This window comes from Carassius auratus, chromosome 6, assembly GCF_003368295.1.
Source record: "Carassius auratus strain Wakin chromosome 6, ASM336829v1, whole genome shotgun sequence".
NCBI lineage: Eukaryota > Metazoa > Chordata > Actinopteri > Cypriniformes > Cyprinidae > Carassius > Carassius auratus.
The window spans coordinates 13,124,632-13,141,657 of NC_039248.1; the positions used below are offsets into that span (position 1 = coordinate 13,124,632).

General features: G+C 36.8%; 1 protein-coding gene across 1 annotated transcript; it reads right to left on the reverse strand.

Annotated features, from left to right (window-relative positions):
- Positions 1–1,014: 1,014 nt before the first annotated feature.
- LOC113097243 (leucine-rich repeats and immunoglobulin-like domains protein 2) lies at positions 1,015–16,206 on the reverse strand. Its single transcript, XM_026262463.1, has 18 exons — positions 15,582–16,206; positions 14,835–14,909; positions 14,611–14,745; positions 12,824–12,964; positions 12,489–12,632; positions 11,914–12,057; positions 11,636–11,779; positions 10,750–10,830; positions 10,591–10,662; positions 10,063–10,131; positions 9,794–9,957; positions 9,312–9,623; positions 7,537–7,818; positions 7,001–7,444; positions 5,591–5,743; positions 5,337–5,477; positions 4,918–5,193; positions 1,015–4,096 (listed from the first exon to the last, which is right to left on the reverse strand). Exons 1-18 carry the CDS (start codon positions 15,761–15,763, stop codon positions 3,909–3,911), a joined length of 3,147 nt encoding a protein of 1,048 aa, XP_026118248.1. The 5' UTR covers positions 15,764–16,206; the 3' UTR covers positions 1,015–3,908.
- Positions 16,207–17,026: the final 820 nt, after the last annotated feature.

A 17,026-nucleotide genomic window follows, 5' to 3' on the forward strand; every position in this document is an offset into this window, starting at 1 on the left:
CAACCCCTAATCAAACACACCTGATTCGGCTAATGAAGGTCTTCAGGGATTTCTAGAAACTTCCCAGTAGGTGTGATTTGGAGCTGGTTGGAGCTAAACTCAATAGCCAGTGAATTCTCCCGAGCGTTGCATGACGGTGCGTGCAGAGGACACAGCAACATCCCTGTTCCACTAGTGTAATAATCCAAAGTGAGTCTAGTGTTTGAATGAATTATTGATAAAGCTGAGTAAAGAGGGTTATCAGCAGGCGGAGATATGTACTTTGATCTCACAACTATAATTTCTCTCTCAGAACATCTCTTGGAGGACGGCAATGAAAATTGTCGGTTGAAGTATTTAGAGGGATTCAAATGGGTCTGCGTCCTTTTCAGCTCAGCGAAAACTTCCAGAAAAGTTCTGCAATTTTATTATATTAGCATAATTCAATAACACTGTAAGTGAGCTGTGGCATAATGCTGACATAGTGCACTTATAATAACACCACTTTCTCCCACAAAGCAATAACACTGAAGGATAGCTCCTCAAAATGAAAAACGTTGGAATTTACTCACCTTTGTGTCAGAATGAAAAAGACTTGTTCTTTTATGAAACAAAACGATAGCAGATCAACCTCTTCATATTTGATATTAACCCTGTATATAAAACAATAGTCCAGAAATAGAAGTTTATTGAAACTTTAGAAATCTATTTTTATTTTTATTTTACATCTATGAGAAAGTATGCATGTTACTATCATATTTGATACATCAGTCTTTTATGGATGATATAATGTAGTATGATATAGAATATCAAATACAGAATATGAATGGCAAAAGCCATGCAACAGTTTTATTGTGGGTTTGATCAAAGTTTTCATCATGTTGATGATTGCTGATGCAGATGACATTTGCATATCAAATATTATAAAGGGTTAGAACAAGACCCTAAATATGAGCAATTGCAAAAGTGTTCCTTACCTTAGCTTTTTCCATGAACAACAGTTGTGAATAACATGGATACATCTTCACTCCATGATGCATCTGAATTCATTTTATTGTTTAAATGTCAGCTAAATGTCAGTTTTCTGAAACAATGTTCTTTATACATGCTTTACAGAATGTACAGGTACAGCATACACAAAAAAATACACAAAAAATTAACAAAACATTTTTTAAAAAAAAGCAGCATTTAAATATTGTCAAAGCATTTAAGCAAAACTTTGGTTTGCAGGAGGCAGGAATGTTTGATCCATGTGGATTTTTCTTTGGTGTAAATCTTTAAGTGAAATCACACTTGTTCATTTCTAAAGTTGCCAACAAAGTCCTGTATAATTCAGGGTAAAATAAACTCGCTATTCACTTACATTACTTTTAAACTGCTTTGCACTAATCTCCTGCAAGCTCAACCGAGAGAGACCAAGTAAGCATTAACAGTAATTTGAAAAAACCTCGATGTTTTAAACATAGCTGGAAGCCGCTGACGACACACGCTCCTTTCCTTTCAACAAGGGAAACTGAAACAGCGAGGAGTCAGACAAATCATTTGAAATCAAGGTCTCTGATTGGTGTAATTGTACAGCTAACAGCAAGGCAAGAGATTGTGCAAAATGCAACAAATCAATATGCAAATCAAGGAGTATTTATCACAGTTGGAAATTGGTTGAAAATAAAGCATTTCCATTAAAAGACAGGGGAAGACAGTGACCACAGATATCTGCTGCAACACAAGATCCAGCATTTGTATACTCAAAAAGTGCAAAATGTCAGTCTACTGCTATGTTGTGGAGCATTCGGAACAAAATAAATGGTCCAGATTTAATCTGGGATCCATGCACATGGTTTGGATCACCAAGCACTGAAGTGAGTCTGAATGTTTTGTGGGCAAAGAAGGTCCATTACTCAAAGGTCACTTCTAAACTAAGCAGATTTAAGGTGCAGTCATAAAAACAGGGTTCAATAGCATAGTGTTGTATAAAGCATGGCTTTTGGTCAATGTGGCAAATTCATGCAACCAACTTTAAAATTAGCGAAATCTGCATGGGGAACTTTTTCACCCTCACGTGAAACTCTTAATTTCACCAGCAAAGTTTGGCAGAGGAATGGTAAATGTGACCACAACTTAATATTGATAAAGTTTAACAAACTTAAATCCAATGTGAAAACTGTCCATGGAATTCCACCACATAAATGTAAATGTAACAGCAACTTTATTAGTGGCTGTGTCCGAAACCTGAAAAATGCTGATCTGGAGGTAGAAAGGCATTAAGCATCAAGTCAAATGGTCAAGATGCTTCATATGGTTGCTTTTTACAAATTTTGCTGCCTGTGTTAACCAGCAATCCTGTGCATGTGGTTTGGCATGAGAAAAAATATTCTTGGATTGACTGAGCTACTAAAAGCAGTAAATTCATTTATTAATGTATTTTTGCCTAATTTTTACTGATGAATGAGAATTGTGGTCATTAAATATGAGCTTGCTTATCTCTGGATTTATTTTAAGATCATCAGACGTGACGTCACGTTCCAGTGTTTTGAAAATCCGTTTAAAATGTGTTTCCTTAAAAGGTGTGTGTTGCATGGGTGGGCAGCAGGACTGTAAGGCAGCTTCCTTTGGTTTTGGACACATCCTCTTAAGACATAGTTTACAGGCAAGATATATAAAATCCAGCTGTCCTTCTAAGACCAAAACAATAAAAATGACTAGGCATGGCTATGCCTAACTGTCAAAATGGTTCTTACACCTCAAATTAAGGAGATGATCTGAGTTTCATAAACAAAAAAAAAAAAAAAGGCAAATAACTAGAGGAAATCAGTTTGATCCAGCAGTAACAACAGATTTCAAATGTAGCATATACACATTTTAAAGGTGAATTGCGTGATTTCTACACTAGTAGGGAACCAACTGGAATTGTAAGAAATTCTCTCAAATGCTTCTATTGGTCAGACAGAATGTAGCCCCGCCCCAAATGCACACCAATGGTGCTCAGTCAAGCCGATCAATCACAGACTGCAATTCAACCAGATATGCACTCGCAAGAATGCATATGAGGGAAACCAATTAAAAATGGACATTTTCACAAAATACACAAAATAAAAATATGAAAGCTTAATATGGAGAGTAAATGAAGAAAAGTTAACATATTACGATTCGTGTAAGGCTGTTTTGGGAAGATTATCAAAGGTGCAACATATAAGGTTTTCCTTACTCTCTGTTATAGTGCCTTAAAAAACAGAGAGAGAAACTGAGAAACATGTTTTAGCTTTGTGAGAAGCACTACACGAAAAAAAAAATTCTTAATGATAGGACAGTAACTCCGACGTACAATAACAGAGGAAACAACGGAGCCATCAACTCTGTTAACACATTATTGGTCATAAGTCTGTACCGTTTGCTAACAGGAATGAGAAATGCAATACAGGTAATTGGCCCTCTGACGTCACACAGAGAACATTGCTGCCCTATTTGGACAGTCCAATCTTCACAGTCAATAATCGTACAGGTCCTGTACAGAGCAAAAGCAAGTTAAACGGGAGTCTGGGTCAAGTTTTGGCATATGCAAAAAGGTTCAACACCCTTAGGTAGGCGGGAGAACCAAACATAGCATTATTTGTATGTCACATGCTGCAGTCTTGGAAATGGTGCATTCAAGGCTCTAACCAGACTAGTTAGCTCAGGAATGGTGAAAGCAGGGATTCTGTCTCCGGTCTGAAAAACTTTCCGGCAAAACATGCACATCCCAGTGGATTACAACCGAACATGGCGGAGAAGGACAGTAGAGGCGGTGTAAACATGAAGAGAGAGGCATTTCATTTGGCAGAGAATGAGGTTTCTCAAAGGAGGTAGTGGGCTGAGGGCACTGGGAGGCAACTGAAGGACAAGGTGGTGATGTTCGGGGACAAGATGACTGGGGGAAGACGGGCTCTCTGGGTTTATGTGGGTGCTGAGGTGCTTTCCTGTGGGTTAGTCCTGTATGAGCCTTCCTCCATTGCCCCCCTCCTCTCCTCTTGGCCGTCCCCAGCAGACAGACCTATCGGGGGCTTGTGTACAGTCACTGAGCCCTGGGTGAGGATGGAAGAGTGGGTTTCTTCGCTATCCCAAAATGAACTGCCTGGGACATCTGATACAAGAAAAATAGAGGTTGTGAAAATAAGTATGTGCATTATATCATTTCCAAACCCTGCTGAGCAGACTCTGTTTACAGTCTACAAAGGTAGCAAAGATAGCAAAAATGTACTGCTCTTCATGGATAGCAAACATGTTAATGGTCACCCAATGCATGCCACACAACTGGTGTTCATTATGATGTTTAAATACACTCACAACAGATTCTACAGGGTTCACATATTTTCTGGTCAATTAATTTCCTGTAACTTTTAATTTTTTTCCTGTGGCCATTTACCCGCAACTTTTCTAATCATTTGTGAAGATCGGGTTGGTGTTTTCATAAATACTGTATAGAGAACTTATCATAATTAGTAACATACAATATTATTCTACTTGTTAAGGTATGATCTTTTTTTTTTTTAACTACTTTTTTTTTTAAGTTGCTTTAAAATGTGTATATAGCTATAAAAAATATATCAAAAATGTACGTTCTTAAAATGTCAATTTAAAATCTAAATACATTATATATAATTCATATTTGAATATATGAAGTATACAATATTATGCAAATTTAAACACATTTAAATATTAATTATATTTAAATATACAAATTTTATTCAGACTTTCTGCCATTTTCAATGTAATTTTTTTATTTAGCTTGTCACACTGCATTCTGGAATTGCCTCATGTGCAAATGACACTTTTTGGAATAAAGCATTTAACTCCTTAACACGTTGCCTAGGTGTGCAGATCACTCAGTTTAGTAACAAAGCAATGGTAAAAAGGATAATAACAATGTGTTGTTGATGTATGTATGTTTGGTGTTCATCTCACCAGTGCTATAGTGTTGTGACGCTGGCAGCCGTGGCTCGTGGTTGGTGAGGAACACAGAGGCGTTCTGCTGACTTCTAAAACTCTCCAGTGCTGCGTCTGCGTGCTCGGTGTGCTGATCCCGCTCTTGATGGCCGCTCTGGTGTCCGTCCCGAGGGATCTGAGACACAAGTGCGTCGTCCTCTGTCAGGTAGGCGTATGGACAGTACTCACGCGTGCGCGAGTAGATGTTAGCGTTGTCGTAGCAGTCTGAACAGATGACCAGAGGGACTGGTCCACCTAAAAACACAAACAAAAATCAACTCATTAGCTGATTAATTGGTGAGAAAAACAGCCCCCTTTGCAATCACATGAGGGAGCATAAATGACAGTATGTTCATTTTTAAACAAATCAAATTATATGAATTTTTGGGATCAATTACCATTAGGGATATTTGCCTGTCCCTCTCGGGGTTCACTCCGGTGGAAGCTGCTACGTCCAGCAAAGAAAGAGCCCACACGACTACCCAGCATTCCATTAGCATCTGGATCAACATCGCTGCTCACATCACCGTAACATACTCCTGTTGAAACACATCACAACACTATAGTATTATACATCCATCATATGTAGAAACTACACCAGCCTTTCTAAAGAAATCAACTTTCTCGCCAGAGGAACACAGGATGACATTACCATCAGTGCCTTTGTGGACGTAACCATTAGCATGAGACGGCATTAGCTGCTGGTGGCTTCCATTCTCTGAGTTACTGTAGCCCTCCTGAGGCTCGGATAGTGTTCCCTGAGATGAGAGGTAACTGGGAATGTCCGCTGGAAGGTTCATTTCATCTAGAATACAACAACAGAGAGATTTAAATATTAAAATTCATGTATTTTGTCTGGATACATTTCTAATTCTTCCATTTTTGGTCCATGCTCAAATTGTTATAATGGCTATTTTAAGTAGTAGGTAGGGTAGTTGCATTTATTACGTAATATCCTGACTGTGATTATTTGAAATAACCAATCACCGGGATTCAAAAAATTACATTTTGTTAATTTTGTCATATGATTATTATGGATAATAATCCTAACTAACATTATATTAAAGCACTGGGTTAAAAGACCACTTAACATTTATTATAAAGTGGACCAAAAAGGAGAATATTTTAAATATTACTATATTTACTATTTTTTACCTATGAAACATTTATTTACATAATATTTTATTAGAAAAATATAATACATTTAAAATAAATTATAATATATTAAGATAGTATTTTCATTATTCTAATCTTCAATTTTTATCAAACTATGAAATTATGAAAAAATAGTAAACGTACACAATTTCTTATAAATAATATATAATATAAAAAAATAATTAAAATGTTTATGAAAAGTAATGTTAAATATGGTTGCATTCATTTAGCTTCAAAAGCATAATATCCCAAATTTGATTAATAATCCAATCTCGTATTGTAAAGGAAATTTTATTTTGAACAATTATTATCATGGATAATAATACTTCTTTTTACTATAATATTATATTGAAGCACTGGGTTTGAAAGACCACTTAATTTATTTTAATTAAAGTGGACCTAAAAGGGGAATATTTTAAATATTACAATATTTACTAGCCTATTTTATACCTAGCAAACATTTACATAATCTTTTAATAGAAGAATACAATAAATTTAAAATAAATTATATTTTATTTTATAAAGACAGTATTTTTATTATTCTACTCTTCAGTTCTTATTAAACTCAAAATTAGAAAAAAATTAGGAAACATACACAATTTCTTATATTATGTTAAAATTATATAAAACTAGATTGTTGTACTGTTTATGAAAAGTAATGTTAAATACTGTTGCATTAATTTTAATAACTCAATCACATATTGTATTCAAAAAAGGGAATTTTGAGAGAAAAAAGTATATATATATAGTTTCATAATCACAATAGCGCTACTACTAAACATTATAATCTATTAATTATTAATTTTGCCTATTAACTAGTCATTATATAATCATAAATTTATATAGTATAATATATATACATTTAATTTGAATGATTTAACTGATACATGTAGAGTTGTGCACTGACCTGTATTTGTTATGCTGTAGTCTTCACTCTTCCTCCTCATGTGATAAATGACGATGACCCACACAAGCGAGGTGCCGACGACGCAGCAGACGACCACCATCACAACAATGCCAACTGTTGTCCACCCGTCCTGACTGTATATGCTGGTCACCGGGTCACAGTTGACCGAGGGTGAGACGCTGACGTAGATATGACCGCGCTCTGTGCCGAGCGTGTTGGACATGATGCACGTGTATTTCCCTGCATCAGCAGGGCTGGCATCTACGATTATGAGAAGCTGATTGGCTGCAGCAAAGAAGTGACGTTCCGTCAACACCAACGGGGCATCGTCTTTGGTCCAGTTGAGGCGGGGGGTGGGGCTACCACGAGCTATGCACTGGAGGACAGCAGTCTCGCCTCGGGCAACGTTACGGTCCTCTAGAGGGCGCTGGAAGGACGGGGTTTCTGTCAAAATACCAGAGATGTTTCATTATTTAATGTAAATAATTCAAAAGAAATTTTTTGACTTTTATTTAAAAAAATAATAATAACTATACCTAGCACAGTAAGAGTGGCATTAGCTGACAGGCTGCCCGCCTCGTTTTTGGCTGTACAGCTATAGACGCCCATATCCTCGGTCTTCACATTAGCAATGAAAAAAGTGTCATCATCTGGCATGACATGCATCCTTCTTTCACGGGCCGCAGGGAAATTGATACCGCCGTCTTTCTGCCAGGCAATCTGCGGTGTCGGGTGTCCCTCCGCAGCGCACTCCAATCTAGCGACCGTACCGGTGCGGATGCTCAGGTCCATGGGCGTCTTCAGGAAGGTTGGGAGCTCTGGGAATAGCCATTACACCGGTTATTTTCACTGATTTCCTCAAGTAATTCCAGAAAGTCCAGAAATATCTAGACGACACTTGTAAAACTCGACTACAATAACAAAAGTGTCACCAAAAAAAAAAAGAAGCCTTAAAATAATTTTAAGGAAATGTGAATGCTTAAAAGCAAACAATGTAAATGTTATACTACAGTAAGATTATAATAATTTAATAAAATGACAACAGAATTCATTTTCTGTTTAAATAGCCAATATAAAAACAAGCATCCCAATGGTCAATCAAACCCTAAACAGCAGCATTTGCATTTAAAGTGTTTGCTTTGTGAATCGTGTTTCTGTTATTAGGTTACAAATCCGCTCTTCCATCAGTTTCGTGAACTGATATAAACAGAATAATTACATTGCTAAGGTCGGCATCCCAGAGGGCTGTTGAACAGATCTGTTTGTTCAACAGATGTGGAAAATTAAACTGTCAGAACTCTGGTAAGAAATGAGGGTAAATAAGGAGAGGGAAAAAACAAATGCCAAACTGCTTATCAAAGCATTAAAGGGATCATAGCGCACTAGCAATACGCCAAAATAAAAGTCCAGCAGATAATCACACAATTGACACTTTAAATGAATAATCAGACACCAGTAAACACTTTGAATTCTGTGACTAGACCTAGGGATGGGCATGATTAATCGACAATCGATAATTGATCGTTAAGAATTTCTTCGATCATGTTAATTTGTTATCGATTAATCTAAAGCACTTTTTTTAATCTAATGCAGGTTGCGTTGCGTAGTGTGGCAGCAATTAAATATTTTACCACCAGGGTGCAATATTTGACACCCTACTCGGTTATCTGTGATCTTACGTTTTGATTTCAAAAGAATAATCATTAAGATGTCACGGGAAGTGTGGCGTGGGACCATTTTGATTTAAAAAGCGAACTAGTTAACTGCAAACATTGCGATGCCGTGTATAAGTATAACACGGCCATGACTCAAATGATGTACCTGTGCATCCCGGCAACATCAGCTCCCTCAGAGCGGTGTTTTCAGCGGCTGGACTGACGGTCACCAGGTTGCGGTCGCGTCTGACACCAGATCATGTCAACATGCTTATATGGTATTTCTCAACAAAAATCCGTAGACTCGTGCAGAAGTTGTATGCACTGCATGCACACGCATATATGTTCGGTTTGCCTGAACGTAGTTTAACTGTTAGGTCTCACCAAGGAAAAACACACTGTATTTTTGTATTCATTGCATTTTTTAACTATAAAAATTTATTAATTAATTATATTATAAAAATTTTAATGATTAATCAATAGTCGATCGTTAATTCTCCCGACAATCGACTAAGTTAAATTTTATCGAATGCCCATCCCTAACTAGACCTAAAAATAAAATCAAAAGATCATCAATTTGACATCAATTTAACTGAAGAAAAAATAAGGCTTAAGGCTTTACAACATGTAAGAATCAATTTTGATGAGGCACTAACCATTAACAGTGAGCTTGGCCAGAGTAGAGTAGTTGGACCCAAAACGGTTGGAGACCACACACTGGTACTGGCCCTCGTCTGTGAAATTAACATTGAGCAGGTGGAGGACGGTGGTGTAGAGGAGGCGGTGATCCTGGTACCGAGCGTAGTTCTGCACCTGGGCTTCATACAGCACCTCTCCATCTTTGCGCCAGGCGGTGCTCATGGGAGAGTCGCTGCTGCTGAACGCAGAGCAGTTCAGAGTGATGTTGGTCCCGCGTAAGGCCACAGCGGTCTTTGGATGAGCGCTGATCTGGGGTTTAGGGAAGTCATCTGCGAGTGAGAGACAATTAAGAGATCTTAATGCAAGAAAGAGTTCATATTTTTAGACTTTTTCTAAAATTGCTTTTTATATGGCACAAGAAACAAAAGAGAAAAGGTCGCCATGGACAATTTTTTACAGGGCTGTGAAAAGGCGTGAAGGTTACGGTCAGGTCACTCACTGCAGACAAACTCCTCTGGTTTAATACCGAGCACACTTGATCCTGCCAGGAAGGCGGGATGAGCACAGACGGCGGTGCAGGATTGCTGGAACTGACTGTCAATCAACCACTGGCCCAACCACTGCAGCTGACAGTCACACAGAAGACTGCTGGTGTTCAGATCACTGAGGAAGAGCACAATACAGCCGAAAATTAAACAAAATATATATTAATATATTATGCATAGATATGAAATAGATACGGTCTGTAGAAAGTAAAAGATTACTTACAGTGTTTTAAGTTTTAAATGAGTGAAAGCGTCAGGATGAATAGAAATTATGCCATTCTTACTCAGGTCCCTGGAGAACAAATACAGAACGATTATTTCGATACAAAACAGGAGCTCTCTGTGTTGTGCTGAATAATGAAATTAATTGGATTACATTGGAATTCGATTTATAATTTAATATTGTGTTCACTTTATATTTACACTTAGACAAATATACCCATTTTCTAAATGAATATTATAGATAATATTGTTAAGAACTCATCCAGAACGATATGGAAAAGAAGTCTGCTTCCATTTCATCACAACTTCAAATTTTGTGACGTGACTTATAAGTGTAATTTTATAATTCAGGAAGTATGATTTCATTCCATATTATAAACTCTCTCAACCAGCTTGTTTTGTACTCAAGGGCATTCTTCCAAAGAAATATATAAATAAATAAAAAAGTGATTTCTATATTGCTTCATCCAGTAATATTGTTGAAATGTTGAAAAATCTGAAATCCCAAGGACTGATAAAAGAGACTCACAAATGCTCCAGCTCCATCAGACCCTCAAACGCTCTCTTAGTGATGCTCCTGATTTTATTATTCTGTAAAACTCTGGAAAACACACACATACGCTTATGTCAAGCCACACTTCACATCTCAGAGTCAGATTAAACCGCTCGTATCCACCGACAAACTCACAGCGAGTTCAGCCTCTTCAAACCCACAAACATGCCAACCAAGTCCTCGATGGCGAGGGAGATCTCATTATTACGGATGTCCCTGGAACGAACAAACATCAAGAGACCCATCAGAATCTTTTCAAACCGCTGCGGTGTAGAACATGCTTCCTGTTTTCAATCTAAAATAATCAGAGCTGTATTATTTAGGTAACTGTACTTCTTTAATGTTTAAAGGGAAGGCTTTGTAAGGACAGGCTGGTATGTGGGAGTATTGTGAGACTGTTTTCATGCACTGTTGGCTCTAAAAGGCTGACATCCCTTTTACAACTGTGCCAAAGGGACATGGCGGAGGTTATGAGAGGTGGGCATGTTTGAATGTGCTCTTTCTCTGTAGGGCAAGCTGAAATGCAAAAACTAAACTAGAAGGATTCATACAAGGCTTTAACTACAGGAATATGGTTTATCTGTTATTTGATAGAGATAGAGCACAATGCTACTTCAATTTCCATCAAGATCATTCAAAATTAGAAAATTAATTACAGAAAAAAACAGTAATGTAATCAGTAACCATCATTTACCAGCAAAACTGTCCAAACTATTATTTAGATTACAACTGTAATGCTTCCAGCTATAACTGCAACTTAAAATATGTGAGATTTAGAATTTTATTGCGATATATAAAGTATGTTTTTGTATTTTTTCACTTATAGGTTGCTAAAAATAAAAAAATCGTGTAGTGAGATGAGTGAAAATCTTGGAAGAGGCAGTTAAAAATCAGAATTACTGTTCTGAAAAAAATATCATCTTTAACGCATTTTATACATAAACCTAAGGCTTTCTATTATGTTCTACCAAAAACTATCGGTTTAAAATGAGAGACTGAAGAGCAATGTGGGTTATCTTACAATGTACGGACGTTAGCCAGACTGCTGAACACTCCTTCTCCCAGGTGTGTGATCTGATTGTCACCCAAATTGAGACTCTGCAGGAGACTGAGGCCAGAAAACACCCAATCCTCCAGACGACTCAAGTGATTGAAAGACAAATCCCTGGAGAAAAACACACACACACACACGCATTACCTGAGAGCCAGCCAACACCTCAAGGATAAAAAAAAACAAGATATGTGCATGCTAATTTCATCATAGGATCAAATTTTAAGGTCAAGGCTGAAGTCACTCACAGCTCTTCCAGGCGATGGCAGAACTCCCAGGCATCAGCTCGAATGAGTCCGATATTGTTCTGATTTACCCGGAGAATCCGGAGCATGTGCAGGCCGTACAGCCAGCCCTTATTCAGCTCGGTCAGATTATTATACTCCAACTCTCTGGCAGAGGACAGAACACACATGACTCGGAAATCACTTTGATTCATGTGAAACAGAAACTTCAATCTGAAATTAGCTACATTACATAAACAGAAAAGAATCAAACCTCCAGGTTCAGATTATGGTTTCAAATAAAAAATAAATAAATAAATGCTACAAAGGGCAAATCAAAATTTAAGCTGGGTGATACAGTCAAACCAAAAAAAAATATAATAATATTAATAATAAATATATTTCCAGCCTTTCTGGCAAAATTTGACACATATTTAAAATGTACATAATTGCCACACTGTTAAATGCAGGTAGTAAATTATAGTAAAAATATATATATTCTTTTTTTTATAAATAGCAATTTTTTACTACATATATTTTAAAAGGGTATTTTTAAACATGTTAAATGATCTAGGGAAACCCTGAAAGCATTGACTCACAGCTCCTCCATGCTTTCCAAACCAAACAGAGCTCCATCCATCAGCTTTGTGATGCCGTTGCGCTGCATCTTCAACGATTTAAGAGCCTTCATTTCTTTGAAAATTAGACCTTCCACGACACGAATCCTGTTGCGCCTCAACTCTCTGAAAAGTGACAAAGTCATTAAGAGGTGCACATTACAATGAGAAAATCGAACAATCGGAAAGTCAAGACAACAAGGGAAATTAACTCCCCAAATGATAATATCAGGTGCATTTAGCGAGCAGTTATCCTGTCAGACACAATCTAATTTAGCAATGCAATAACATCCTTTTCATTAGCCATGAATACGCACAAGACTTGGAGCTGAGAGAGGGTGAAGACTTTATCAGGCAGCACAGAGAGTCTGTTCTGGTTTATCTTCAACACCAGAAGGGAGCTGATGTTTCCGAAACAACCGGGCTCCAAGGAATTTATCTTGTTTTTGCTCAGGTTGCTGTTGTGATGGTGAGAGGAAACAAACAAATATCCATGAAAGCCAAAAGTAATTAGAAACACCAAGAAAATCTCCATTAGGCCATCCTTAAAAATATTTTGATTTGCAGTCACAGTAAAAAGGGCCGGTAGGTCGGTCTATGTTTTTTTTTTTCAAGTTTCATTGTAAAAAAAAATAAAAAAGTAAACTTTTGGTGATTACGTAAGTATGAATTTAAACAAATTAGCATATTGTGATGTCACTGACTGGGTCTTCAACCCGTGCCTTCAGGCGCATCATTGCAAACCTCAATTTGATGCAGGCTATATAGACTACAAACAAATTGAAATCTTTGTCAAACACATGTTTATTGCATGAATTTCAGACGAGAAGAAAAAAGTTTGGTACTGTTATACTGTTTTACTTGCATCCACCGCTAGGTGTCAATGCAACCTACAAATGAGAGACCATTTACTTTGCTTTCTTGTGAAAAAAATCCTGTTTGATTTGAGAGATAAGTGTTCATTGAATCTATTGTAAAATCGATTTTGCTTGTCTAGATGCATTTTATACAGCAAATAACACCAAATTTAGGTAAATCCACGGATGAAATTAAAGATTCAATATATTGTTAATACCAATATTTCTGATGATTTATTGGCGTGAAGTTTCGTGCACAATGACAAACAGGAGTGTAACATTCTCGAAAAACAATAAGCAGAGTGGACTGCCATAATGCAAAACATTTACTGCAGGTTTCAACATGGCTGTGTTTACGATTAGAAATGTCAACAACCAAAAAAAAGCTGCAGTTGCTGTGTAACGCATTTTCCAAAAAAAAAAAAAAAAAAAGGTGAAAAAATAAGAAAACTGGACACACTCTAAGAGAAGGCCATTAAAATCAATTTCCCATTTTCGTTTTAGAAACTTGTGTTGGTTGGTCCAATTGATTCGTGCAATACATTTTCGAAGTTTTAGACTAGACGGGAGAAGGGATGGGAAAAGATCTGGACACAGTTTTTCCAGAACTGCGTGCCAAGTCAAAGCGGTGTCGATCTGTTTAAATGAATGTATTTTTTAGATGTATTATGGTGCCCGAACACGTATGACTTTGAACAGTGACCGCGAACATTTTGTTTACTGCAGCCGCAGCCATCATTACCAAGCACGAACCGTTGACTCTGACAGTGAATGAGAGTATGAGACGAAGCGAACGCACAGGCGTTAGTGTGACATCCGTGTAAACATAGATGACCTCACAGGTATTTTTTAAAGAACGAACGTAGCCTTCATTTGTATGTAGGCATAGTCAATTTACATATTTACAAAACTTACTAAAATATAATTAATAAATATAATTTAAAAAATGGTTGGTCTTAACGCAAATGTACAACCGGCAAGTGGGTCGGACTAAGAGCAAAAAAAATAAACATTTGAGTCGGTCCTAAATTGACAGGGTCAGTCGCGTTACGGCAAACAAGAATATTTTTAAGGATGGCCTTATTCAATGTCACAACAAAGATCAAAGCAACACCTGATACTTGTGTTGTCTCAAACTGATAACTCAAAGGAAAAAGAGAAATTCTTCAGAAAGCTCTGCTTAGAATTTGAACACAGTCTTAGTATGAAAGTGCAAAACTCTGACAAGCCGGAGTACAAAAACTTACAGGTATTTCAGTTGCATGGGAGGGAACGAGCCGGCCTTAAGCTCAGATACAGAATTAGAGCTCAAGTCCAGACTTTCTAGAGATGAATATGGCAACAGCTGCTCTGCCACGACTTCAGAGATTCGGTTATGAACACTGAAAATAAATAGCAGATATAGTACTAAATCAACATACATGTTCATATACACCTAACATTAATGGAAAAAATATAGAGGGAAACTTACAGTGACAGCACTGTGATGTTGGATGAGGCATCTCCAAGAAAAGGCACTGCTGGAAGTTCATTCTGATTCATAGACCTAAATTCACAGAGAACAAAATATTAAAACCTGAAAAAAAGGGGGAAAAAAAGTGGCAAATGTATACAACATTATTTAAGTCTATGATGTGTACCTTCAGATCTGGTAAAATACTTTTCACATCATTCATACATTTAAATACAGATTTAATAACAAAAAAGCAAAGAATTGGAGCTGTATAATAAACTAGGAATAGCTCATCTAAACTAAAACCAAGCTACATTAAATAAATGATACTGATATAAAAAAATTATATCGTAGCATATTTGAAACACAAGGCTTTTATAGACTTTAGTAGACTACTTGCATAAAACGTAAGTAAATATCAGTTGTCATTATCTCTCAACAACGTCTTAATATTTAATCAGTGTAAGATGCTTTTTTGCATTTTTGGTACTAAAACTATACTCTCAAAATTGTATTATTATTAAAATGTAACCATAACAATCAGGCTATTTGTAAGGAAAAACAGAGTTGCATTGGCATTTCGACAAAGGATCACGTGACACGTGCCATAACGCATGATTTGATAAACAATATAACTACATATCACTAAAATTGCACCAAACAAACAAATGTAAACTAATCAGCTGTCAGTTAATTAGTATTGCGCACATGTGCAGCCCCTGCAAAGTGCTGGGGCATGTAAACAACATCTCCTCTAGTACTCACGCATGGGTGATCCAGACTGGAGCTTCCAGAGCTGCAGCACTCAGTCTTTTCCTATTGCAATCCAGCAACTGAGCTGCACCTGGACCACCAGAACAAGTACAGGGAGAAGGGCAAGTGTCCAGGCCCGCGACACTCACTACGAGCAGGAGCAAGACCTGGGGGATGGGCCAGCCCTCCGCCATTTTGAGTTTTTTGATCGCAAATAATCAGTCCGAATTATGACATTAACGAGACACAGAGACGAATCGGTGTTTTGGAATAAATATATGATTTCATATAAATCCGAGTTAAGTTTAAAAACATTGCAAAGCTCTGATGAAATCAATCGGGAGCCATCTCTTGGCCCTCTCAGCTCGCCTCTTCGAAATTCCCTTCTTCCGCCTTGCAATCTCTGCAGCTTCAAGAATTCCCAAACGGAGCGTCAAACAAGCTTCAAGACGCGGAAATATGGTTCGGGTATTCCGAAAGATTTCATATCCTATATAAGATTGTCTGTATGCATTTAAGAGAAAAATAAAGTATAACTGAAAATCGTCTTTCCAAACATTGTTCCTCGACTTTTTTCCCAAGGAAAAACAAAAGCACCTTCTTCCGTTGACACGTGATCCACCCCTCTGGCACGTGCTGCTGGAGGCCTCGCGTCATTGGCCAGTCGACTAATCCGTCAAACTTGACTTTTTTTTTCCCTGTTTCTCCAGGTTTGCTGTACTAAGTTATAAATGTTTTCACAAATCTGTCATTTAAAGCGTATATTACAACAGCTTTTCAAATTTATTTAATCTCTTTAATTACTTTTTAATTATAAAGTTGCTAATTCTTTATTATTATTACTAGGTTGTATAAATAATAAAAGCGCTATAAATGCTTATCAAATGCTTCCCATTCATTCATTTATTCATTCATTCCTTATTACTATGGGCTCGTCCCCTACCCAAAACTTTAACCCCATAAAACATTTATTTAGTGATCAAACTCTACTTTGCAGTTATAAAAACATAAATGTAAAAATAAAAAATTATATTAAATATCTATTTGAAGACTTAGTATTTTTTGTAGCAAATAATTTTACTTTACACAGTACTTTCATTATCATCTTTCAACCTGGTCATCTTCATGATCATGATTTAGCAACTACAAAAATTTGAAGATGAAATATTATTTTTCTCTCAATAAATAAATAAACAATGCATGCGATTGTTTTGCTTTCTAGATCCCACAGCAACAGTTTCAAACGTGAAGTTATGTGAAAGACTGAATTGATCTAACTCATATGTATGTGCTAAGGGCCAGTTCTCTGACTACACTCGATGTAACTCAATGTATAAATTAGACACTATACTGAGATGAGATATTTTTAAACTAAGCCAGCATGTTGACATCACTAATATATTGCACCCAATGATATAACGACAAAAAGATCTAAGATCTGACGTATACATTAATTC